We start from the raw sequence: 25266 nt of genomic DNA, 5'->3' as shown, positions 1-25266 counted from the left end.
GGGCTTCTAGAATCGGAGTTTTCTTCTTTTTCATGTTTGTAATGTATTTCTACATCCACTGCTCTGGGTTTTAGGAAGGGGATGCCATTTCCTTTGTAGTAATCGTGCTTTGGTGTTAGCCTGATATCACTTTTATGCTTTGGGATCCGGCTTTTATTTACTCTCTGCAGACCAGTTTATTGCAAACCGTGGAAAAGAAAGTTGTGTTTATTCAAAGACTCCAATAGGAAGTGGGATGGGGTGCGAGGGGAAGAAGTGGAGGTTTGCTCTGCTGGAAAATGAACCAGGAAAGCCTCTCGGAAGGGGGGTGCTGGTGGGGGCGGGGTGGGAAGGATGGAAACGTGGGCCTGGTCACTCAGTGCAGACACACATTAAGAGGCAGTTAAAGAAAGCATCAAGTTGATGTGGGAAATTCCAAATATACAACAATTGGGCTTTGTTCGTAATTGGTTCCATATGTGCATCGGGGGAGCCAGTGAGAGGGTGAGAGAGAAGGCCAGCAACAAGGAGAGACGGGAAGTTGCTCAGCCTGACTTGCGGAGCGTCTCTGGCTAGGTGGCTGAGGTTTATATACCTTTTTTCCCTCTTTCTTGCTTCCTTTCTGCACTGCCTGGTTTCAAGCTATTTTGGGGTAGAAACAAATCTGGAATGGTCCCCAACTATTTGGCCAAATGCGTCGAACTTCCTTGATAAAATCCCACTTGACCACGTAGCAGTTTTGAACAAAGGACAGGCACATTTTCAAAATACTGATCTGTCGAGAGTCCTGGGGCTTCTTCCTTCCAGAGCAATTTGAGAGGGGGCGCTGGACCAGATCAGCTGAGAAGTCACTGTCTCTCTCCTGACCTGGGCCAGGGCAAAGCCCCTGGGAACTGAATTTATTTATATTAGACTAAATGCAACTTCCTGTTTCCCAGGGGTATTAAAGAGTGTTTCACTGAAGAGCTTAAGGCCTCATGGCATAGTTCAGATCATAGAGGACACTTTGATGAACTAAGTGCAAATAAAACAAAAACATATGCATTTGATTAAGGTTAAAATACATATAGAAGAGAATGTTAATGGAAACAAAAATAACCCTGAGTCAGACTCGCACACATTTAAGCCCCATATACTCAACCCCCCGGGAGGGTGAGGAGTGGGATCATTTCTCATATCAGCACCAGTGCCTTCTCCCAGCTAATGGGGAGGAGGAGGTTGGCTCTGGAGCCTTCCCCAGCCCCCACAGAGTAGCTGGCGGCCTCCTCAGACAGATCTGAAGGCTCTCTCAAAGGTCAGCTTGTCCAAAACTGTCCTTTTGATTGTTTTGCTGTGGGTGTTTAAGATTTACACATTTAAAATTAGTTATTGAGACTAAAGCATTTAATTTCAGAAGGCCATTGTTATAATACAAATGTGTTTCCCAGGAAGGGATATGCACTCATACCTTTGCAGATGTGACCAGTTTAGGAGAGGTGAGAGAAACTAACGTTCACTGAGAACCTAGCAGTTGCCAGGCAGCGGGCTAGAAGGTGACCCAAGGCTATCTCAATGGCAGAAATGAGCTTCATGGTCCATATTTTACAGGTGGCTCAGAAAGGTTTAATAATTTGGCCAAGGTAACACAGCTAGACATGTCAGATCTAAGATGAAACCCAGGTCAAGGTGTTTGATTTCAGGGCCTGACCTGGTCCATTATACTCTCACATGATACAGAGGACTATATCAGATTACAGCAGGTTAGAAATCCAGAAAGGACATCTATCCATGAGACCTAACAGAGAAAGGGAAAAAGTCCCTGTCTTTGCAAGAGAGAGAATTTAAGTACAGGAAATGGCATCGGAAGGAGCAGTTCTAGAGTCTCTGAACTGCTGCTCTAATGTCCCCTGCTAAGAAGCATGAGTGACAGAAGAGAAAGAAGCCCACAGGAGCTGGGCAGGCAGCACAATCCTTGGCCTGAGGGGTAAAGGGAGGAGCCAGATTACTAAGTGACTAGGGCCAGGGTCACCTTGGAGAGGCTGGAACCCTGTGGACCCACTGGGTGAGACCCCATCACAGCCAGAGCCATGGGCCAAGGCCGAGTGCAGGGTGGTGGGGAGGGCCTCACTCCCCCCTTGCAACTCTCCTCCAGTCTCGGCATCCTCTGTGCACTGATGCCAGCCAGCTGACATGGAGCCCTGGAAACAGCCGTAGGGGTGGGGGAGTGAGAGAGAAGGAAGGATGCTGAGGGTAAATGCCAGGATCAGCACTGTGACCAGAGACGTGGGAAGAAAGGACAGGGAGATGGTGAATAAGGAGTAGCTAAAAGAAAACAGAAAAGCCTAAGGGGAAAACCCTCGGAACAGAGTATTACTTAGAGCAAGCTCGTTTTTGCCAGGATGGTGGGCACTGAGGTTCCCCAGGCACCCAGGGCACAGTGTAGTGGCCCATGGAACAGATGGGTGCTTGCTGCGGGGATGCAGTGTGAGCGAGCCCCCGGGAGATGGGGTGCAGAAGACCCACCTCTGCTCTCCAGCCTTGGAAGCGGCTGCTTTTGATGGCGCTTAAAGCAGAGCATTCAAGGCTGGTGGAGCCTTTTGGTTTGTTGATTTTGAACACCTCCTTCCCATCTCAGTGAACATGTACATTCAAACTCCGGAGTGAACATGCATAGGCATCTATTGAACCATATTTCAGGAAAATCAATGGTCTTGATACACCAGATGTATCAAATCAAATGGGTGTTCGTGGTCACGAATAGCAGGAGGTGGAAGAGGGGGTGGCAGGGGTAAGGACCCGGCAGAGAGAAAGCATTTGACAACAGCAGAGCTAGTGGGAGGCAGCCGCAGGACAGGGGAGAGGCTGCCCGCTGAGTGTGTGTGCAAGGGGGCCGCGGCTGTGGATGAGGCCAGGGACCATGCTGACACATGCTCAGAAGCCAGGGGGAGAGTGTGGGGTGGGCATTCCTGATAGGATCCTGAGAACTGACACAGAAACGGGGACTGGTCACTGCAACCTCTTGTCCACACTGTGCCTGGCCTACCAGCCTCAAGTGTTTGCCCCAACTGCAGCCCAGTGCTCCAAATGACCACTGGTGAGGCTCATCCCTTCAGCCCCCCGAAGTTCCTCGTGTATGCCTATCTCACCTCAGACCTGTAATCACTGGTATTAGGTAAACTGATCTGGATGGCTTTATTTTGTTCATTTGCCAGAGAGAAGGGACAAAAGGACAGAGAGGTGTGGGCCAGGTTTTGGGGGTAACAGGTCACACATATAGAGGGGTGCCATAATGAAGCTCCTGGCCAAAGGGCGGCCTGGGACCACTGTGAGCCAGGGATCAAGGGCAAAGGGCAGGGAGCCAAGCAGTGTTGGGTGGGTGAGTTGAAGCACCCTTCTGGAAAATAAGGACAGAATCATTTTGAGAGATGTTACCCTTGTCTTTTCTTGTTCTTTCTTTGGTAAAAGGTGAAATATGGCTTATGTTAAGGACACAGACACAAAGCTGACAGTATAAATGCCTCTTCTAACATCCATCTCAAGCCATTATTTGTTGAAAATTTAGCATCATGTTAAAAGAGGACTCTTGGTTTCATTGGAGGTCTGAAGACCACAGGCACCAATCATTCCCTCTTTTTCCACATCTGCATGAAGTGTGCAAAGGAAAGTCTGAGACCAGATTTGAGGCCCCGTGGTGACCTGGCCTTGCAGACCATCAGCAAAGGAGTCAGAAGAACAAGGACGGTGGGAGCCTGCTGCTCCTCCAAGCCCCCTCGACACCTCAGGCCCAGTGAGGAGCTCTGAGGAGCCTGTTGGGAGGCGTTCAGTGAGCTTTTTAGGGGAAATAGGCTGGTGGAAGTGTGGATGGCAGCCAAGGGAAGGGAAGAGTGGTGTATGGGAAGTAACTTCAATCCCATCATCTTGGGTCAGATGTGGGTGCCTTAGAGAGGTGGTCTTGGCCTGTCTTAGGTGCTCAGGGTGTTGTACAAAGGGCTAGGGAACCCAAGGAGAAAGGGGCCCAGGCTAGGGGCCCAGAGCAACAGGGGTTCTTAAATGACTGAGTGGAAGAAAGACCTCGCTTGTGCCAGGGGACTGCAGTGGGAAGGGAGCAGGGTCTTCAAAGAACCCATGAGGCACTCAGCTCCACTTGAACCAGAGCTGGGTTTAGATGCCATCAGTCCCATGGAGAAACCAGATGTGCTGCAGGCAGCCTGGTGAGCAGGGCCCGTGAAGAAGGACGTTGGAGAAGGAACCCCTGACGCACGCCTGCCTTCCCCACGTACCCCTGAGCTGAGGGATGGAAGACAGGCTTTGAATGAAGTTTGTGGTGTTTAACTGTTGTCCTGTAAATGGGAGATGGGAAGATAAATGGGATGAGATTGAACCAGAGACACACACGAAGAACTCCTCAGCAATCTGGAACATTCCTGGAGTAGGGGTGAGGGAAGTTGGGAAGAGAAGCCCTGGATTTCTTTAAAGGCCCCATCGCCGTTCCCATTAGCTCCTAACTCAGCTAACCTGGGTCATTCCTGTCCTGTTTTATCTAAGTAAGCTCTGACTGAGGTTATGCAAACAGAAATGCTGCCTGCATCCATAATTTTATATTTGAAAAGTAGCTGGAACTTAGGCCGAACATGAAACCCAATACCCCCAAGGGCAGGAGCAAGATACCAAGCAACACAGTTATCATCAGACCTCACGTGCCCAAGGTCTGCAAGATTATTTGCATTTCCCCCAGGCAGGATAGTTGAGGGTTCTCTTGGTTTTCACAGAAGTTTGCACTAACTGAGTGCGTTGTTGGCATTGTCCATCTTTGGATGGGCTTTCCCTCCTTTTATGGCATTTGGAAGAAACTGTAGGTATGACTGTAGCTAGGATGCATAGGCAGATAAAATTTTCCTTCCTTTCCCTCCTTCCCTCCCCCCTTCTTTCCTCCTTTCCTTCCTTCAGTCCTTCTTTCCTTCCTTTCTCCCTTCTTTTCTTCCTTCCTCTCTCAAGCTTCTCTTGTCTACTTGGGTGACATTCTGGGCTTTATTTAATAGTTCTCCTCCATGACAAGCCAGGCAAAGAAAATAAAAGATGTTGGAACTGAATTCTTCAACTTGACTCCTAATTATTGTTGCTGGTAGAGGTCTGGTGGACTGAGATGAGTCTACTACTCCCGGATATTACATTGTCTGTGCTCTACTTGGATGCCATACCAAGCTCTATTCTATGGGCCTTGCCTTTGTCTAAACTGATTTTTAAAATATCCTTTTAAAAAAATCCTTTTATTACACTGCACGATCCATTCAATAGTTACTTAATTCAGTGTCTAATAGAATAATGGTAACCCCCTGACATGGTGCAGTGTGTGGCAGACACTATTCTAAAAAGACTTTTTAATATATTAGTTCTTTAATTCTCATAACACCTTATCAAATAGGCATATCCCTTTTCCCTCGAGGAAGATGGAGACACCAAGGCACGGAGAAATGATGTAATCTGCCCAGGGTCACACTGTGAGAGACTTTGGTGTCCATTAACTGCTGGACTCTGCTAGATGGCTACTATCTATCTGGTGTTGGGCCACGAATTGAGGATATAAGGGAATTTCTGTTTTTTGGGAGGGTTTGTTTTTGTTCCTCCAACTTATTTCATCGTGGGATAAGGTATCTGTAGTAAAGCACAAGAACCTTATACCTGATTTATACCTGGAAGGTTCCTGAACAACTACCCAACAGGATGAAATGAAATTTGTCAAAGTTCTTTGTAAATGGTACACACACACATACACACACACTCATTTCTGCACACTCTTTTCCTATTGTTGCCTCAGCACAAGAGCCTTCCTGGATTTCACCATCTCTCTGCCTCTTCATACATATTCTCCCATAACAGCCATCTGCATTCCTTAAAGGTCATCCAACTTAGCCACACCCACCGGGTGGTAAAGAGGCTTCTTCTTGGACCTTTGAAATCACTCTGTTCAGTAGTGTCATTGGAGTAACCAGGAGTAGAGAATTAGCCCAGAATAAGACCCCCATCCCCATCAACTCAACAATACACATCCCATTACCAAGGAAACCAGACCTTACATTCTTCCAGGGTAAGGAAAAAAATACAACATTTGGGGCACGGAAACCTCATGTGTTAATCGGGCACCCCAGAACCTCATTCAATCTTTATGGCAATGATAAAGCTGTAGAGAATGTCAGGTATAAAATATTAATGGCCCGTGTGGAGGATTGGTCTATATTGTCTTAGGATTCCTTACTTCACGGACATCAAAATCCAGCTTATCAGCATGCTGGCAGGATTATTCAACTCTTTACCCAGAGAAGGAGGGAATGGGTAGAGATCCTGTTTGCAAGCAGGAGACAGATTTTATTCCTCCATATGAGGGTCCTTCACATCTGCCCTGGATGTTATTTGCCCCCATCAGAGCTCCACTTGCCCTGCCCAGCGTCAGGCTAAGTCAGCCAATCAATGGCTGCAGCGTAGGATAATGGCTATTCTGCATGGTGGTAATGGCTTATTGCACGTGCTATTAGAAGTGATGTCATGTCCAGGTCTTGAGGAATCGATAAGATTGCCAGGATGCCTGTGTGATTAATCAGGTAATAAGCTGACCTGTGTGGGGCCAGCTGTGTAGATTGGCTTTCGAGACCATTTTGCAAAGCTCTCTTTCATGGGCTATCCATCCATGTGGATGGATTTTGATAACTAGCATTGATTTGCCATTTTTATGAAGTGCAGTTTGCGCAGGGTAAACTGTGTAATTGCACCCAGAATGGCAAAATAAATAAGGTTCTTATCTATGGTATTGACGACCTAGGATTAGCTGAATATATATATAGTACACCTCCAAACAGAGTCAATGGATGTTGACTTTTGATTTTTACTAGGCTCAGCTCTCAAATTTCAGGTGTCTTAGATAAGCATTGGGTGGCAAATGATCAACTTTTAAATCTGCTTCTAATTTCCATGCTTCCTTTTTCCAGGGGGAGAGGTTTAATGTAATTTCCTTCAATAGGAGAATGATTGTCTTGGTTTAAGTAATCCCTCCGGTGCTGCAAAGGAGGGTGGCTTTCTTTGGGGCCATCAGATTGCTTTCTGTCCTGTGCCCAGGATCATGTCACTCCCAGGGGTAAGTGCCCATTAGCCCAGGGGTCTCTGGGATAAGTCATGTGGCCTGTATTTTCCCGAGGTGAGGAAGGAAAGCACTTGATCTGTTAAAAAGATAAGTACTGAAAAATCTCACATCATGGGAATACGGTTTATCTTGAGTGTGCCTTAGAGGACTCCCAACATCCCATAAGTCAAAATGAGAAAGGGTCACCCATCAAATTGTAATCCATGGGTGACCCAATGAGACACCACCTCCCACCAGTGAGAATGGTGAAAATTAACAAGACAGGAAATAACAAATGTTGGAGAGGATGTGGAGAAAAGGGAACCCTCTTGCACTGTTGGTGAGAAAATGAACTGGTGCAGCCACTCTGGAAAACTGCAGTTCCTCAAAGAGTTAAAAATAGAGCTACTCTATGACCCAGCAATTGCACTGCTGGAGATTTACCCCAAAGACACAGATGCAGTGAAAAGCCTGGACACCTGCTCCTCAATGTTTATAGCAGCAATGTCCACAATAGCTAAACTATGGAAGGAGCTTCGATGTCCATTGAAAGACAAATGGATAAAGAAGATGTGGTCTATGTATACAATGGAATATTACTCAGCCATTAGAAATGACGAACACCCAACATTTACTTCTACATGGATGGAACTGGAGGGTATTATGCTAAGTGAAGTAAGTCAATCAGAGAAGGACAATCATTATATTGTTTCACTCATATGGGGAATATAAGAAATAGTGAAAGAGATTAAAGGGGAAAGGAGAGAAAATGAGTGGGAAAAATTAGAGAGGGTGACAAAACATGAGAGACTCCTAATTTTGGGAAACAAACAAGGGGTAGTGGAAGGGGGGGGTGGGCGGGAGGATGGGGTGATTGGGTGACAGGCATTGAGGGGGCACATGACAGGATGAGCACTGGGTGTTATAGTATATGTTGGCAAATTGAACTTCAACAAATATATATATATATATGAGAGAGAGAGAGAGAGAGAGAGAGAGAGAGAGAGAGAGAGAGAGAAAGGATCATCTAGTAGAAGATCAAGCCAGAATGGGCAAAATATGTACAATGGACACATACTGAGATGTAAATGAGGATGCTTAGGGGACTGTTACTGTCTGCATGGGGTACTCCACTCCATTTGAATTTTTTTTTTTAAGATTTTATTTATTTATTCATGAGAGAGAGAGAGGCAGAGAGATAGGCAGTGGGAGAAGCAGGCTCCTTGAGGGGAGTCCAATGTGGAACTCCATCCTGGGACTCCCAGACCACGTCTTGAGCTGAATCAACCACTGAGCCACCCAGGCATCGCCACTCCGTTTGAATTGTAAACTTTAAGTATGAATGCAGATAATAGACTTGTTGAGAAAATTAAGTGAGACAGTGGAATCACATGTGTAGGAATAAAGGCAGTAAGAAATGCCATTAGAGCCAGATTCTGACATGTATACTACAGAAAAATATATTTTAGGCCTTATCCTGTGAGCAACAGGGAATCATTACAAGTCACTTTTTGCAAGGAAGTGATAGCATCTAACCTGAATTTTTTGAGCTTGAGTAATAAAGGCTGAGTGTTAGAATGGAGAACCCAGGTGTATCAGAAGCCAGAAGAGCAGCTGCAAGGTTACTGCAATCGTCCAAATGAGAGGTGATTATGCCCAGAGCTGGGGCAGTGGTGAAAGGCTGGATATAAGATGTTGGGGAACAGTAAATGGTAGAGGGAGGTGTACAGTGATCCTCTATCATGAGTAGAGAAGGATGGTCCTATTAGCCAAGTACCCAGGAGGAAGGGCAGGTTCGGGGAGAGGATAATGAGTACCTCTGGACATACAGAGATACCAGGGCCCAAACATTTTGACCCGGAACTTAAGAGGGGAGTCAAGTCTGGAAATGCAGCTTTGGATTTCAACCACAGACAAGTAACCACTAGTCAAGTTACTAGTTAAGTGTGAAGGCAGACATTCAAGAAAGCAAAAATTTATTTCTCATGCAATTCTTCTCCGGAGTTTACTGGAAGAGTCTCCAGTAAAAGAAAGTTAAACCTACAAAGGGGGGGGGGGGGGCTGGGGGATTTGAATTCTAAGAAAAAGAGAATGAATCCTAAGAGAGCTGAAAAGAGAGTTCTCAGAATTAAGAAGAGAGGAGCCCCAAGGACACAGTCTTGCAAGGGACTTGGAGAGGAGCTGGCCCAGGGGATGTAGGAGCCGGGAGGGAGCCAGGAAGGAGGGAGTCTCAATAACTGGGGGGAAAAAATGCATGGATTGAGTATCTAATGAGTGTGCCAAATTGAGAGGAGATACAAAGCTCTACTAAAGTTCTTAGAAAAAAATGATTGATAGGTACACAGAATATCAAGCCCACAATGAAACCAGGCAATTACTACCACCTGGAAAAACATAAGGTTGTAAAATCCAGGATATGCAATCATAATATACACCATTTCTTCACTATAAACAGTATATTGCTAGTCATAATAAAACTGAATTTTGATTTAAACTGTGATATAGATATACTGGTAAAGATAGAGGGAGAGAGATAAGTGAGCCCTTATAGCGATGTGGAGTAAGGCTTTAAGTAAGTCAGAGCCTCAGCTTTTAAGGGAGGTCCCTGGGGAGAGGACGCAGCTCAGGAGAAAGGGTTGGAAGCCTGGCATTTTTCTTTAGAAGCCTTGTAGCACTCTTCAGCTTTCCAGTGTTATGAACATTGCCTTGGACATGTACTATTTTGCTAAAAATGAGAACTGTAAACAGAGGAGCAACAGAGCCAGCAGATAAGGGCTGGGAGCAGTGTGTGGCGTTCAAGGGTCACTGGTGGCCTTGAGAAAGGTGCACAGCGGGCTGACAACAGAAGCCAGACCGCAGGAGGGAGAGCTGGAGCCCCTGGGCCTCATTCTGAATGGGCAGATTTGAGTCTAGATATGGGGTCATTCAATCTGACAGGTAATGTTTCAGGAGCCCTGCTTGATTTTCTCCGTTTTCCTTTCCTTCAGTGTATGTTTCAGGGCTCTTAGTCTATGGATCTGCTATTGAGAAGCCTCTAAGCTATACCTGGAAAGGAAGAACTTTAAATCCTATGAAACAAGAGGAGGACAAAAGGAAGCAGGACAAATACATCAGCAAGGACATTGCCAACAATTCTGGATAGTTCTGAAGAGCCATTCATGTACTTTCGGCTGGATCTTCTGTGCTCTTCACTTTGGTGTGATATAGTGTGTGTGCTTGCATGAATACACTCATGTACACACATATGTGTGTTATTTGCTCTCATGAACCCAGTGGCATTGCAGTGGCTACAGCAGCCCCAGAGTGGTGACAACTAATTATGAAACACCAGGTCTGATATGTTCCTTTTATCGCATCTTGCAGAAGCCTTGCATTCCCGCAAAATCCCCCAGTGGCCCTTGGTAATCCTGGAAAGGAAGTGTCAATCTGGAAACAGCTGTTCTTGAGATAGTGGGTTGACATCCTAATGAGCATGCTATGAGCAACAGAGGAAACCTAAGGCTAATGGGACTGTGATGCAAATATTTTTTCTAGACAATTAGACTTATACAAGAAAGCCTATATTCTCTAGTAAGGCTGAGAGGAGTCATTGACCTATAGATGTCAAGTCCCCTAGCCCTGTGGGATGTTGGACATTTTCCTTGGCTCTTTCCTGGGAGGTGGCTCTGGCAAGGGAGTCCAAAGTCACTTTGCTCAGAAGCCCCGCCAGGGAAACCCAGCTAGAGAGCAGAAGAAGCCAAGTACAGGTGTGTCCCCAGGGCTCCATGCCTGTGTAGGCTGCAGAGCTCAGGACCAGGTAGCTCCTACATTTTGGGAGCAGGCAGGAAGAATGGCCCCAGATTGATGAAGTGAATGCTGTGCTTTGGCAGAACCAAAACCTCTGCTAATTCCAAGGAGAAGGTTGAGTAGGAGTAGAGAGAGAATGCTTAGGGGTAGAGAAACAGAAAGTGACTTATTGCAGTTCAGGGGTTGAAACAGATGCCTTTTCTAGGGGAAGGCAAGGGGAAAATGAGGACTAACTCATGACTACCTCCTTTGCAACAGGCATGGCCCTGGGCAGTTGCTCTAAATTACCTCTTTTAGATCTTCACTATGATCCTGTAAGCTGGGTAGCATTAGCTACACTTTATTGATAAGGAAATCAAAGCTCAGAGAGATTAAATGCTTGCTGACAGTCATGCGAGTAGGACGTTGTGCTGAACTGGGATGGAGAACCAAGCCCATGTGACTTTAAAGCCCATTTTCAATATTCTTTAGGGATGTGCACATGGAAACACATCAGAGCATTCTGTCCTCAACAAAGCCTGCCCTCAGAAGAAACTATTTTATGAAAGCCTAAACAATGGGGAAGGGAAGCCTTTCCGGGGAGTGTCCCTGGGGGAGGGAAACACTCAACCTCAGCTGGCTCTACCTTTCCTTGTGGGGGAAGGGAAATGCCAATTCCATCCCCTCCACCTATCCTGTCTCACCTAAGGGAGAAAAGCACCCTAAGAAACTCTGGTGTAGTTCATATCCTAAGGGCACAGATTCACCAAAAGCTCAAGAACTAGCATAGGACTATACAATGCCTTTCCTCCTCCCATACCTTACTACCACATTCCTAAAGGCCTATTTCCCATAGTTCCTTTCATACAGTACATCATGTCCACTTTGAAATTACAAGGCATAATAAGAGGCAAAAAACACAGTTTGAAGAAACTGAACAAGCATCAGAATGAGTAAGACATGGCAGGATTGTTGGAATTATTAGACCAGGAACTAAAAACTTAACTAAGAGTTATATCCTAAGAGATTTAATGGAAAACGTTGGCAATATGGAAGAACAGATAGATGAATAAGGTAAACAGAGAGATGGAAATTCTAAGGATCAAAAAGAAACTCTAGAGATCAAGAATTGTAAAAGAAGAGTGCCTTGACATGTTTATTAGTAGACTGGACACAGATGAAGAAAGAATTTCTGAGCTTGATGACATGCCAATAGAAACTCCTAAAATTGAAAAGGAAAAGGAAAAAAAGACTGAAAAAAACAAAATAGAATACCCAAGTACTGCAAGACAACTATAAAATGTATAAATATGCATAATGGGAGTAGAAGGAGAAGAAAGGAACAGGAGCAATATTTGAAGAAAAAGTGACTAAAAATTTCCCCAAGTTTACTGTCAAGCACAAAACCACAGATCCAGAAAGCTCAAAGAACACCAAACCAGATAAATGCCCCTCCCAAAACAAAAACAAAAACAATCCACAAAAATCCAAAACATAAAAACCCTCCATGATGCTTCTAGGCATATCATGGCCAAACTTCAAAAGATGGAAAATAAAGAAAAAGTTTTGAAAGAAACCAGGGGAAAAAAAAACACCTTACCTATTATAAAGCAAAGGTAAGAATTATATTCAGTTTTCCCTCAGAAGCAAGTAGAAGGTACAGTGAAATATTTTTTTAAAAGTACACCAACCTGGGATTCTGTATGCTGGGAAATTATCCTTTAAAGTTGAAGGAAAAATAAAGATTTTATCAGACAAAAGAAAATTAAGGAAATTTGTTGCCAGGAGACCTGCCATGTGAGAAATGTTAAAACAAGTTCTTCAGAGAAAAGGAAAATTATATAGACTGGAAATTTGGATCTATGTAAAGAAAGGAAGAACATCAGAGAATGAATAAATGATAATAAAATAAAATTTTACTCATTCCTTTTTTTTTAAGATTTTATTTATTTATTCATGAGACACAGAGAGAAAGAGAGACAGAGACATGGGCAGAGGGAGAAGCAGGCTCCTCAAAGGGAGCCCGATGTGGGACTCGATCCTGGGTCTCTAGGGTCACGCCCTAGGCTGAAGGCAGCACTAAACCGCTAAGCCACCGGGCCACCCAATTTTACTCATTCTTAAGTGATGTAACAGTTAATAGTTTGTTCAAATTAGTAATAGTAACAATGTATTTGATTATGTATGTTCATGTACATATACATACATGTATATGTAAGTATATATTAAGTATAAGTGTAAAAAATGACAACAATGATACAGGGAACAGAGGGGAGGAAGAATTAGGAATATTTTGTGAGATAAGGTACTTGCACTTCCTATATGAGGTGGTATAGTGTTATTTGAAAGTGGACTTGGATTAGTTGTGAATGTATATTACAAACTCTAGGGAAACCACTAAATAAGTAAAAAAAAATGTATAATTAATATACTAAGAAAGAGATAATGGAATTATATAAAAGTACTCAATGAAAATCACAAAAGACAGAAAAGTGTAAAAGACAAAATAAGAACAGAGAACAAAGATAGCAAATAGGACATAGTAACAACTATAGTAAATGTTAATGTAACAATATCAACGGTCACTTTAAATGTCAATGATCTAAATAAACTATTAAAAGACAGAGATTGTCAGAGTGGATGAAAACACAGGACCCAACTATAGGTTTTCTATAAGAAATCCACAGACACATATAGATAGAAAGCAAAGAGATGGAGAAAGATATACTGTGGTAACAACACTAGTCAAAAGAAAGTGGGAGTAGCTATATTAATTTCAGACTCAGAAGACTTCAAGTAAAAGTACCAGGAATAAAACAGGCATTAAATAATGATAAATGGGTCAATTCTCCAAGAAGACATAACAATTCTTAACATATATGCCCCTAATAACAGAGTGTCAAAATATGTGAAGCAAAAACTGATTGAACTGCAAGAAGAAAAAGATAAATCCACTATTATAGGTGGACATGTCAATACCCCATTATCAGAAATGGATAGATCTAGCATGTATAAATTCAGTAAGGATATAGTTGAACTCCAAAACACCATCAATCAACTGGATAAGATATATGTCTATAGACTATTTCTCCCAACAACAGCAGAATACACATTCCTCTGAAGTTCATATGGACCATTCACCAAGATAAGCCATTTTCTTGGACATAAAACACACTTTAACAAATGTAAAAGATTAAAAAATCATACAATGTCTTCTCTCAGACCACAATGGAATTAAACTAGAAATCAATAACAAAAAAGAGGGCAGCCCGGGTGGCTTAGGTTTAGCGCCGCCTTCAGCCCAGGGCCTGATCTTGAAGACGGAGGATTGAGTCCCATGTCGGGCTCCCTGCATGGAGCTTGCTTCTCCCTCTGCCTGTGTCTCTGCCCCTCTCTCTCTCTCTCTCTCTCTCTCTCTCTCTCTGTGTGTGTCTCATGAATAAATAAATAAATAAATAAATAAATAAATAAATAAATAAAGTCTTAAAAAAACAAAAAAGATACATAATATTTGGATATTAAACATTATAGTTCTATATAACACACAGATCAAAGAAAAAAAAATCTAAAGAGAGGGGATCCCTGGGTGGCTCAGCGGTTTAGTGCCTGCCTTCGGCCCAGGGCCTGATCCTGAAGACCGAGGATTGAGTCCCATGTCGGGCTCCCTGCATGGAGCCTGCTTCTCCCTCTGCCTGTATCTCTGCCTCTCTCTCTCTCTCTCTCTGTATCTCTCATGGGTAAATAAATAAAATCTTAAAAAAAAAAAAAACTTAAAAAAAAAGAAAAAATCTAAAGAGAAATTAAAAATTTTTGAACTAAATGAAACTGAAAATACAACTTATCAAGATTTATGGAGCACAGTGAAAAAAGTGCTTTGTGGGAAATTTATAGCATTGAATGCATAAATTAGAAAAGAAAGCAAGAAAGATCTAAAAATCAGTAATATAATAGCTTCCCATTAAGGAAAGTAGAAAAGAGAAGAGCAAATTAAATCTAAAGGAAATAGAAAAAAAAGATAAAAATTAGAGCAAAAATCAATAAAATTAAAAACAGGAAATCAATAGAGAAAATCAATCAAACCAAAAGCTGGTTCTTTGAAAAGATCAATAAAAGCAATAAGCATTTAGCCACGATAAATTAAAAAAGAGAAGACACAAATTACTAACATCAGAAGTGAAAGAGGAGACATCCATTGAACATTAAAAGGATAATAAAGGAACACTATGGACAACTCTGTGCCCACAGATATGATAACCTAGATGAAATGGATCCATTCTTTGAAAATCTTCCAAAACTCACACAAGAAGAAACAGAATCAATAACTGATAACCTTGCAAAACAGAAAGCACTAAGCCCAGATAGGTACACTAATAAATTCTATCAAACATTTATGGAAGGGGATCCTGGGTGGCTCAGTGGTTGACCATCTGCCTTTGGCTCAGGGCATGATCCTGGGGTCCTGGGATGGAGTCCCACATTGGGCTCCCTGCAGGGGGCCTGCTCCTCCCTCTGCCTATGTCTCTGCTTCTCTCTCTGTGTCTCTCATCAATAAATAAATAAAGTTTAAAAAATTTATGGAAGAAATTATATAAATCTTCTACAATATTTTCCAGAAGATAGAAGCAAATACTTCTTAATTAGTTTTATGAGGCCAGCATTACTCTAGTATCAAAACCAGACAAACACCTTACTAGAAAACTACAGATTGACATATGTCATGAACACAGATTCAAGAATTCTCAACAAAATATTAGCAAATTGAGTGCAACAATGTATAAAAAGTATTATATACACCATGATCAACTGGGATTTATCCCAGGTATACAAGGGTGCTTCAACATTAAAAATTAACTAATGTAACAAAAATGCAATGTATAAAATGCTAAAGAAGAAAAATTACATAATCATATCAATAGATGCAGAGAAAACATTTGACAAAATCCAACTTCTGTTCAGGACAAAATCTCTCAATGAACTAGGAATAGAGGGGGAACTTTCCCAACCTGAGAAACAATGCCCTCAAAAAGCCTTCAGCTAACACTGTACTTCATGGTGGGAAACTTGAAATTTTCCCACTAAGATCAGGAACAAGGCAATGTCTTTCTCATCACTGCTTTTCAATATCATAAGTCCTACCTAGTGCAATAAGACAAGAAAAAGAAATAAAATTGCAGACTGGGAAAGAACATAAAACATACAAAACTGTCATACATATCATATGGATGATATGATTATTCATGAAGAAAAGCTGAAAGAAAAAATATTTCTGGAACTAATAAGTGATTATAGCAAGGTTACAGAACACAAGGTTAATATACAAAAGTTAATTGCTTTCTTATATACCAGCAATGAGCAAGTGGAACTTGAAATTAAAAATACGTTCCCATTTACATTAGCACTCTCCAAAGAGAAACATTTAGGTATAGTTCTAATAAAATATGTACAAAATTTATATGAGGAAAATGAGAAAACTTTGATGAAGGATACCAAAGAAGAACTAAATAATCAGACAAATATTCCACGTCCACGGATAGGAAGACTTGATATTGTCTAAATGACAGGTTTCCCCAAATTCATCTATAGATTAACACAATCTCAGTCAAAATCCCAGCAAGTTATTTTGCAGATATCAACAAACTGATTCTGAAATTTATATGGAGAGGCAAAAGATCCAGATTAATTGATTCAATATTGATGGGAAAAAAGTCGGAGAGCTGACACCATCCAACTTCAAGACTTACTAAAGCTACTTTAAGTAAGAGAGTATGGTATTGGTGTGAGAGTAGATAAATAGATCACTGAAACAGAATAGAGAGCCCAGAAATAGACCTACATAAATATAGTCATCTGATCTTTGGCAAAGGATCAAAGGTAGTACAATGGAGCAAAGACAATCTTTTCAACAAATGGTGCTGGAACAACTGAACATTCACATGCAAAAAAAAAAAAAGAATCTAGACACGGACTTTATACCCTTTACAAATATTAACACAAAATGGGTTGCAGACTTAAGTGTAAACTACAAAACTATAAAACTCCTAGAAGATAGTATAGCTATCTTGGATAGCTTGGATATGGTGATATCTTTTAAGATATAACACCAAGGCAAGATCCATGAAAGAAATGATTGATAAGGTGGGCTTCACTGAAATGAAAAACTGCTTTGGAAAAAACTGGCAAGCGAATGAGAAGAGCCATAGACTGGGAGAAAATATTTGTAAAAGATATACCTGACAAATGGCTGATATCCCAGATATACAAAGAACTCAAAACCCAACAAGAAGTAAATAAACAACCAGATGAAGAAGTGAACAAATGACCTTAACAGACACCTCACCAAAGAAGATATATAGATGGAGAGCAGCCTGGGTGGCTCAGCAGTTTAGCACTGCTGCCTTCAGCCCAGGGTGTGATCCTGGAGTCCTGGGATCGAGTCCCACGTCAGGCTCCTTGCATGGAGCCTGCTTCTCCTTCTGCCTGTGTCTCTGCTTCTCTCTGTCTCTCTGTGTCTCCCATGAGTAAATAAATAAAATCTTTTAAAAAACATATATAGATGGAAAGTAAACATGTAGAGTTGTTGAACATCATAAATCGTTAAGGAATTACAATTTAAGACAATAATATGGTATCACTACACACTTGTTAGAATAGCCCAAATCCAAAACACTGAAAACACCAAATGATGGCAAGGATGTGGAGCAGCAGGAGCAGTGGTGGGAATGCAAAATGGCAATGACCAATTTGGAAAATAGTTTGGTGGTATCTTGCAAAACTAAACATTTACCATACAATCCAGCAATTGAGCTCCTTGGTATTTACTTAAAAAAATTGAAATATATGTCCACACAAAAACCTGCACATAGATGTTTATAATCGTTTACTCATAATTGCTAAAGCATGGAAGCAACCAAGATGTTTTCAGTAGGCTAATGAATAAATAAACTTTGGCACATCTGAACAACAGCCTATTATCAAGCACTAAAAAGAAATATGAGCTATGAAGCTATGAAAAGACATGGAGGAAACTTACTTATCATTAAATGAAAGAAACCAATCTGAAAGGGCTACATACTGTATAAGTCTAATTACATGGTGTTCTGGCAAAGGCAAAATAATAAAGGAGACAGTAAAAAGATCAGTGGTCGCTAGACATTAGAGAGGGGGAAGGATGAAGAGGTAGAGCACAGTGGATTTTTAGGGCAGTGAGACCATCTTACGTGATTCTATAACACAAATAGTGAACCCTAATGTAAACTACTGACTTTGAGTGATAATGATGTGTCGATATAGGCTCACTGATTACAGTAAATATATCATTCTAGTGTGGGATGTCCTTAGTGAGAGAGGCTGTGAGTGTGTGGGAATAGAAGTATATAGGAAATCTCTGTACTTTGCTCAATTTTGCTGTGAACTTCTAACTAGCCTAAAAATATTATTTTTTTTAGTAATTAATAAAATAGAATGTAAAGAGGTTGATCTAGAGATGATAAACTAGGATGAACTAGAGGAGAAATTGTGGATCCAGGAGAATAATGAGATAGTTGGTCCAAGTAGAGGGGTAACAAGGTCCTAAACTGGGGCGATGAAATTACAGGTTGTATTTACAAAAAAGGAGGGAAGTACGAGACTGCACTCTCCTCCAGGGGACAGTGTATCTGGAAGTTCCCAAACAAGATGATAATGGTAAAAGTATTGGAAAATAGTTGGGGGAGGGGGGGGAGGCGGAGGAGGGCAAATAAGGAGAGAAGAGGACTACATTAATGACTTTGTAGTATTTCTGTTTTTCTATTTTTTTGAAGATCTTATTTATTTATTCATGAGAAAGAGAGAGAGAGAGAGAGAGACAGGCAGAGGGAGAAGCAGGCTCCATGTAGGGAGCCCAATGTGGGACTCGATCCCAGGTCTCCAGGATCAGGCCGTGGGCTGAAGGTGGCGCTAAACCGCTGAGCCCCCGGGGCTGCCCAACTTTGTAGTATTTAAATAAAACAACTTCCTAATTAATTTTTCCCTGAGGTGACCAAGCACACACCAACCCTTTGGTATGCCACAGACTGCCCCTACACAAGACCCTAAGCCACCTACCACCAGCCACCACCAAGGCAGACCATGGTGGTTGGCCAGAGGGTATCAGCTTTCAAAGAAACTTCCTGTCCTGCTGCTCAATCTCTATGCTTAAGGCTATAGTGATGCGGGCCATGAACCTTCCACCACTGGAAACATCACTCTCCCTTCTTAACACATTCCTCCTGAAGGCAAAACTTCTTGACCCTCCGGTCAGAATGAATGTGAGGTACTGGGATCCTGCAAACAGCCTGGAAAGGGCGATTCCCTCTGGGAATCCTGCCAGTGTAATGTTGCCTCAATTAGATGACAGATTATAAATTAATAAAGAAAAAAAAAAGCCCCAGACTCTAACGTCTGCCAAAACACACGATTCCCCGTAAGGTTCCTGAAAGGGACTTAGTGATGTATAGTCAAAGAGCCAACCCCCTACAGCCTTTTCCAGATTCGAGACGCAGACGGGCTAGTCCTCCAAATGTACCACCGCCGCCTTTCCCAGGGGGGCGCCAGTTGTTGTTCTTGGAAGGAGAACACCTTTCTTTCAGCTGTATTGCCCCCTGCATGCTTCACATAGTCTGTAGTTCCCTAAGCCCCCATCAATAATACAACACAGACAGACCAGTCACCAACAGAAAACCCCGAGAAGAGAGTAAGAATGACTGTGGTTGGCCTGGGGCAGAAACGATGCTTAGGATGCTATGGATGCCAGGGGTTTTCAAAGATTGTGTTTCTAAAATCGTTGCAGGAACAGAAGTATCCTTATCAGCTGCTGCTTCTTTAAAAACCAGTCACTCAAACAGCCTCATCCCATAAAATTCCTGAGAAAGCACTGGTGACCCAATCCCTAGGAAAGTGGCCAGGATCCAGGGGCTGGTGCTGTGTGCAGAGTGATATTCTCTTTCTACCCCACCCTCAGCATTTTCCATAGGAAAAATACAGTATGTTGACCCACCCTCCCCTTTGTCTTCTGGAATGCTCACTTCACCTCACAAACAGATCTGAGTCTTCCAGGGAATACCTACTGAAGCTGCTTTTGTCTCTTTGGGCAAATGTTTTCTAGTTCTTCATCTCATTCATTCAGGGTCCTGGATACTACTTGTTCTTTGAAGCCATTTCTCTGCTATGTCATCTGTACAGACCAATCCGCACCACTCAGGCACTTAGCAACTTTATGGTTTTCTACCCCACCCTCCCCGCCAAGGCACATAAGCATAAATAAAGACAGCGTGTGAGAACTGGACAGTTGTGGAATAGAATCCTATTCAGTAATGGGGGCAGAGTCATGAAGACTTGGGGGGTGGCAGAGGAGGCTCTATTATGCAGAATAAGTGAAAGCCTTTACTTACAAACACGTCCATGAGCAGGTGTTCCAGTGTCACTTCAAAGTCTTCCAGTTTGGCAGCTAAAGTCATAATGAACGCCCCGGTTTGTGATGAGGCCCCGCTGACAGCCCAAACCTGCAAGCTCCTCGGCTCAGAGAACACGGCTGGTGTCAGATTTAGTCACAGGTGGGACTGGCACAGCGAGAAGCAGAATAGAACATCGCAGACTGACCTGATGGAGCTCGGTAGCCAGAAATCTTAAAGTGTTAAAGGAAAGAGCTAGATTGATGGCACTAGGGGACGAGACTGGAGGCAAAGTGATGTCACCAGGTGAAGCATCCAGCCCCTGCCTGCTCTTTACAGCTCTCTGGTCTGAGGTGCTCTGCAAAATGCAGGAAACCCCAACAGTGGGCGAAAGAAAAAGCCCCAGAGAGATGGGGAGAGGCAGCAGGGAGAGAATGGAAGAAGCCGTCTGACTCTGATATTTATAGGGCCACATGTTTTTGACTCTAGCCCATTTCTCAGTTCATTTCTGACCTTTCATAATGGCCAAGCACACTGGAGTGTATTGTAGAGCGGGGGCAGTGGGTCCCACAGAAGTTGGCTGTGACCAATGCTAGGGCAATTCACACAGACACGCCATCAATAGTTCTTTGTAAAAAAGCCCATCAGACCTTGTTCTGTACACGATGACAGAAAAGCACATAGTCTTGTGAAAAACAAGGAAACGAAAGTTGTGGGGGTACTAAATTTTTCCTCGGAATATTATTAGATCCTTACACTCACCCCCATCCTCTGTCCTCCCCACCCCCTCCTCTGCAAGAGTAGATAAACATCAAGGAAAAAATTTAATCTCGTGTGTCAACTCCTCAAGCTTCTGCCAGTAAAGAATATCCACTCTCTTGCGCAAATGTCATTTTTCCTTTTTGGTCTTCAAAATTTGACATTTTTTTCTTGCCTAAAAAAAAAATGTAAAATTGCAGTAAAATACCCATAACATAAAATCTACCATCTTCATTGCATTTTAAGTGTCAAGTTCAGTAGTGTTAAGTACATTCACATTGTTGTAGGACCAATCTCCAGTCTTATCTTGCAAAACTGAAACTCTGTGCCCATTAACAAATCGCCACCACTCTCCAACCCCCGCCGCTCTTCCCAGCCCCTGGAACACATCATTCCACTTTACATCTCTATGGATTTGACTACTCTCGCACCTCGTGTAAGTGAAATTATACAGTATTTTTTTTTTTACCAAGTTCTTTTGTGTCTGGCTTATTTCACTTAGCTTGTCTTCAAGATTCATCTATGTTACAACATATGTCAGAATTTCCTTCCCTTATAAGGCTGAAATTTTATATCCTAAGAAAGACCCCTGCTTTGGACAATTTTTCAGGCCTGAGAAAATCTCTCAGGAACACTTGGCTGTCAAGTCTTTAGTGGCCATTCTTGCTGTGATGGTCCTAACTAAAACAGCCTTGGTCTACAAGCGAGTTCTGTCCTGTTCCCTAAACAATTTCCAAGCTGAATGATCCATGAAAAGTCTAGTCTCTGACTCCAAATAGGGTGTGACCACTTCACAGTCAATATTGATGCCGAATATTGGTGCCCCACGTGAAGTTGAGGAAATCTAAAAAGTCTCTGTTCTGTGATAAAACTTCTCCCCTTCTCATCAGAGCTCTCTAAAGTGGAAACAGCTGAAACTCTCCAATTTAGTATCTTTCCATGAATTTTCATTTTCCCAAAGGAGATACAGACCCACTTAATTCAGCATTTAACATTTAAACAAAGCAACCATAAAGTAAAGGACAAAGAAAAAAAATTGATAAAAAGCATCATATTATTCCTAAAGCGGATTTGGAGTCTGTCAGAGTAGTTTAGCTTGACAGTTGGTCATAAATTGTACATAAATGTTCTTTGAGTTATGGTTTCGGTTCTGTTTTGGGGCCTCTGGTAGGGGAATTAGAATGGTTTCATGACAAGCATCTCTGTTTAGGCAAAGGCACCAAGGAGGGGTGGTGATGCTGTGATGAATGGCTCCAATACCCAAGAATGTACAGAAAATATATTTTCTGGCTGGGTGAACTCATATTCACAGCACTTCCTATCAGCGAATGCGTTTGCCATGTCGGCAACTGGTGCAATGGCTAGAGCAAACTATGTCAGCACTAGAGACTCAGCATTAAGCCAATTTCTTGCCTTGCAGTTGCCATGTTTTGTTGAAACTATGGCTGTCCAGAAGATACTCAAAAAGTCTTCTCTCACTAGGTAAGAAGAGAGTGTTGGGTGAACAAAAACTGGCCGTATGATCAGATTAATGGGGTCGAGGGGTGTGTACATAGATGCAGCTCTGTTCTCAGCTCCCAGCAATCTCAGGGGTGTTTTCAAAAGCAGGTTTTGAAACCCCTGCCTTTTAGGAACTAAATTTGGACCAAGTATTTCAAATGTCTGGAATTTTGCAAAAAGTGTACTTTTTTTCTTTCACTAAGTTTCTTCCTGGGATGGACAAAGAATTGACCAATGGAGAACAGTTAATATCTTTCATTTAAGGCAGGCAGTCTCCCAGCCCCAACAGTGAGTTTACATGGCCCTAAGGAGCCGGCAGTGGCTTCTGCAGAATACAAACAGCAAACTTCAGGAACAAGAAATTGTGCATAATTTGAGCCATGTGAGTGGTTAGTCTTCTTGAACTAGGGCTCTGAGGAGGATGTGTAAAGAATATCCTACTTTTAGAAACAAAACGACTTTAACAGTTTCTAAAGGGGAGAAATTGACCAGAAGGGAGTTAGCAAGAAGAGAAGGAAATTGGTAGTGGGTTGTGCATGTCACCCATAAGAGACATTTACTATGAGTTCGATGTTAGTGGATGATTGAGCCATGTGGAGTAAGTGGGTACCCTGGAGGCAGCAAGACCACACCAGTCTTAAGGCAGGGAAACTGCCGCTTCAGTAGTATCAGGCATTTAATCGAAGCTTCTGGGCCCCCTGAGAAGGATCTGACATGCCTCACCATGCTGGGGCTCCCCAGTGAGAACCATGAGTCAGCAATACACCTGATACAGGAGGTAAATGCTAGAATTTGTTCTGCAACTTGAATTGTAACACTGGTGTGTACGGTTTTAAATTTTGAGTTTCTTCCTTTTTAAATCTTGGATGACCATCTTTTTCTTCCTTGTCTATGAAAAATCCCCCCAGCAGACTCAACATTTTGGTGATAGAACTCAATAAAAGGAAAATCTTTGGAAAGTGGAGCTTTGGCTGGATTCCCTTTATAGCCATCCAGTCTCCCTCAGTTTCCCCAGGGGAGTTGTGGGCAAACCAACCTTCTAGAAAGTGCCATGTTTTCTGCAGCCCTGAAAATGAATTGGCTGCTCCAAAAGCATGAGTCTTTATGGAGGTAAGGTCTGTGGTTCAACTAGATCACAATCCAGTTCATAGCAAACAATTTCTATTAAGTAGGATGATGAGCAAGCCCAAGGCAGTAGGCAATTGAATAGGCAAAAGTGTTTTCCTGGAAAGGTCTCTCTCTCCACCCTAGAGCAGTGACTTTCTATTCAGTAAAACCATTTATTTAAAGGTCAGGTACAAAGTGGTGGATCAGACCACCATCGGGTCAATCAGAATAGGTCATTGAGATAACCTAGCAACCATTTTAGTGTCTTGACTGGTGAATCTAAGCAGAAGTTTGATCCAATGGTGAAATAATTACTGAGATTTTTAAAAAAGCGAAATCACTGACTTTTATTTTGATCACTCAATTATGTCCCACAGACCCAGTTTATAGTACAAAAAAATCCCCTAACAATATGTTGTGAAAGCAACTCATATTAGCGTCCTATCGATGAACTTGTCTGTCAAGCTTCTGCCTCACCTTAAAACCAGAAAGGGAGGATTTTTATTAAAGGAATCCTGCTTGTTTAAGCAAACCAGGCTCTTCTGATGGCCCTACAGACAGCTGCCTGTCTGGGTCTAATCATAAGGGCTCGTCTGTCTGCCCTAGCCGTCTCTCAGACGACAGTCACGGTAATTTAAAGGTTTGTGTCTATAGGGCCCCTGGCAGGCTGGCACAGCAGTGGATCAGGGCCATGGTATCAACAGCCATGCTCTCCGTGTCTGCTCATCCTTCCTGTAACACAACCAACCTTGTCTTCCCTGCTCACAGTGCCTTTTCAATTTCGCCTCTCTGACAAGTACAAAGGCTCTATTCCTCTCTAGCTGTCCCCCGCCCCACTCTGCCTGTCTCTCCCACCCGCAGCCCCTGCCCAGTCACAAGGATGAATTTCAAGACTTTCAAAACTAACAGGCAGTGAAATTCGTGTCAGGCACACGCAGTAGTGCCCTGGGCTCATGATGGAGAGAAACACATAATAACTTGCCTGATCTCTCAATCTTGCCACCTGCCACGTGCTCTTCTACTTGGAGTGAAAGAGGCTTGTGGGGGTTCTGAAGCCAGCACCAGTGGGGCACGCTGGGGATAGGCCAAGAGCAAGCACCTCAGCTCCACCACCTGTGTTTTCTAAGCCACACCACTTTCCAGAGTTCAAATGCAGGGTTTGGAAACACAGATCCTTACCACAGTCTCCCAAATCTTTTACGGGTTTTTTTTTTTTTTTAAATTTTTTTTTAAAATTTATTTATTTATTTATTTATTTATTTATTTATTTATGATAGTCACAGAGAGAGAGAGAGGCAGAGACACAGGCGGAGGGAGAAGCAGGCTCCATGCACCGGGAGCCTGATGTGGGGTTCGATCCCGGGTCTCCAGGATCGCGCCCTGGGCCAAAGGCAGGCGCCAAACCACTGCGCCACCCAGGGATCCCTTTTACGGGTGTTTTTGATGACTCTTTCTCATCTGTAAAAGTTGCACGGGATTTAAAGATTTCTGTGCCTTCCAGGGTTGCTTGGTGAGCAAACATGATAAAGGTAAAGTGCTTGGAGCTAGTCCAAAATAAGAAGCTATGCACACAGGAACTATGTGGTGGTAACTAGTGGCTGGGGACTGAATGTTTATGCACCCCCCAAAACTCACAGGTAGGAAACCTAATCCCCAATG

General features: G+C 42.7%; 1 protein-coding gene across 8 annotated transcripts in view; it reads right to left on the bottom strand.

Annotated features, from left to right (window-relative positions):
- The window catches only part of FRMD4A (FERM domain containing 4A), a 614318-nt gene that overhangs the window by 320968 nt on the left and 268084 nt on the right, over positions 1 to 25266 (bottom strand). Inside the window, exon 1 of one of the 8 annotated variants that reach the window (XM_072749473.1) lies at positions 20242 to 20677. The exons of the other annotated variants lie outside the window; for them this stretch is intronic. Coding sequence (XP_072605574.1) covers positions 20242 to 20307 — 66 coding nt within the window. The 5' untranslated portion in view covers positions 20308 to 20677. Of the gene's footprint in view, positions 1 to 20241; positions 20678 to 25266 lie in introns of those variants that run through there. 8 annotated transcript variants of the gene reach the window in all.

The sequence above is a fragment of the Vulpes vulpes genome, chromosome 2 (genome assembly GCF_048418805.1).
Source record: "Vulpes vulpes isolate BD-2025 chromosome 2, VulVul3, whole genome shotgun sequence".
Classification (NCBI taxonomy): Eukaryota; Metazoa; Chordata; class Mammalia; order Carnivora; family Canidae; genus Vulpes; species Vulpes vulpes.
Note: the sequence above shows the minus strand (reverse complement) of the source record. Positions and strands in the feature narration are given on the sequence as shown.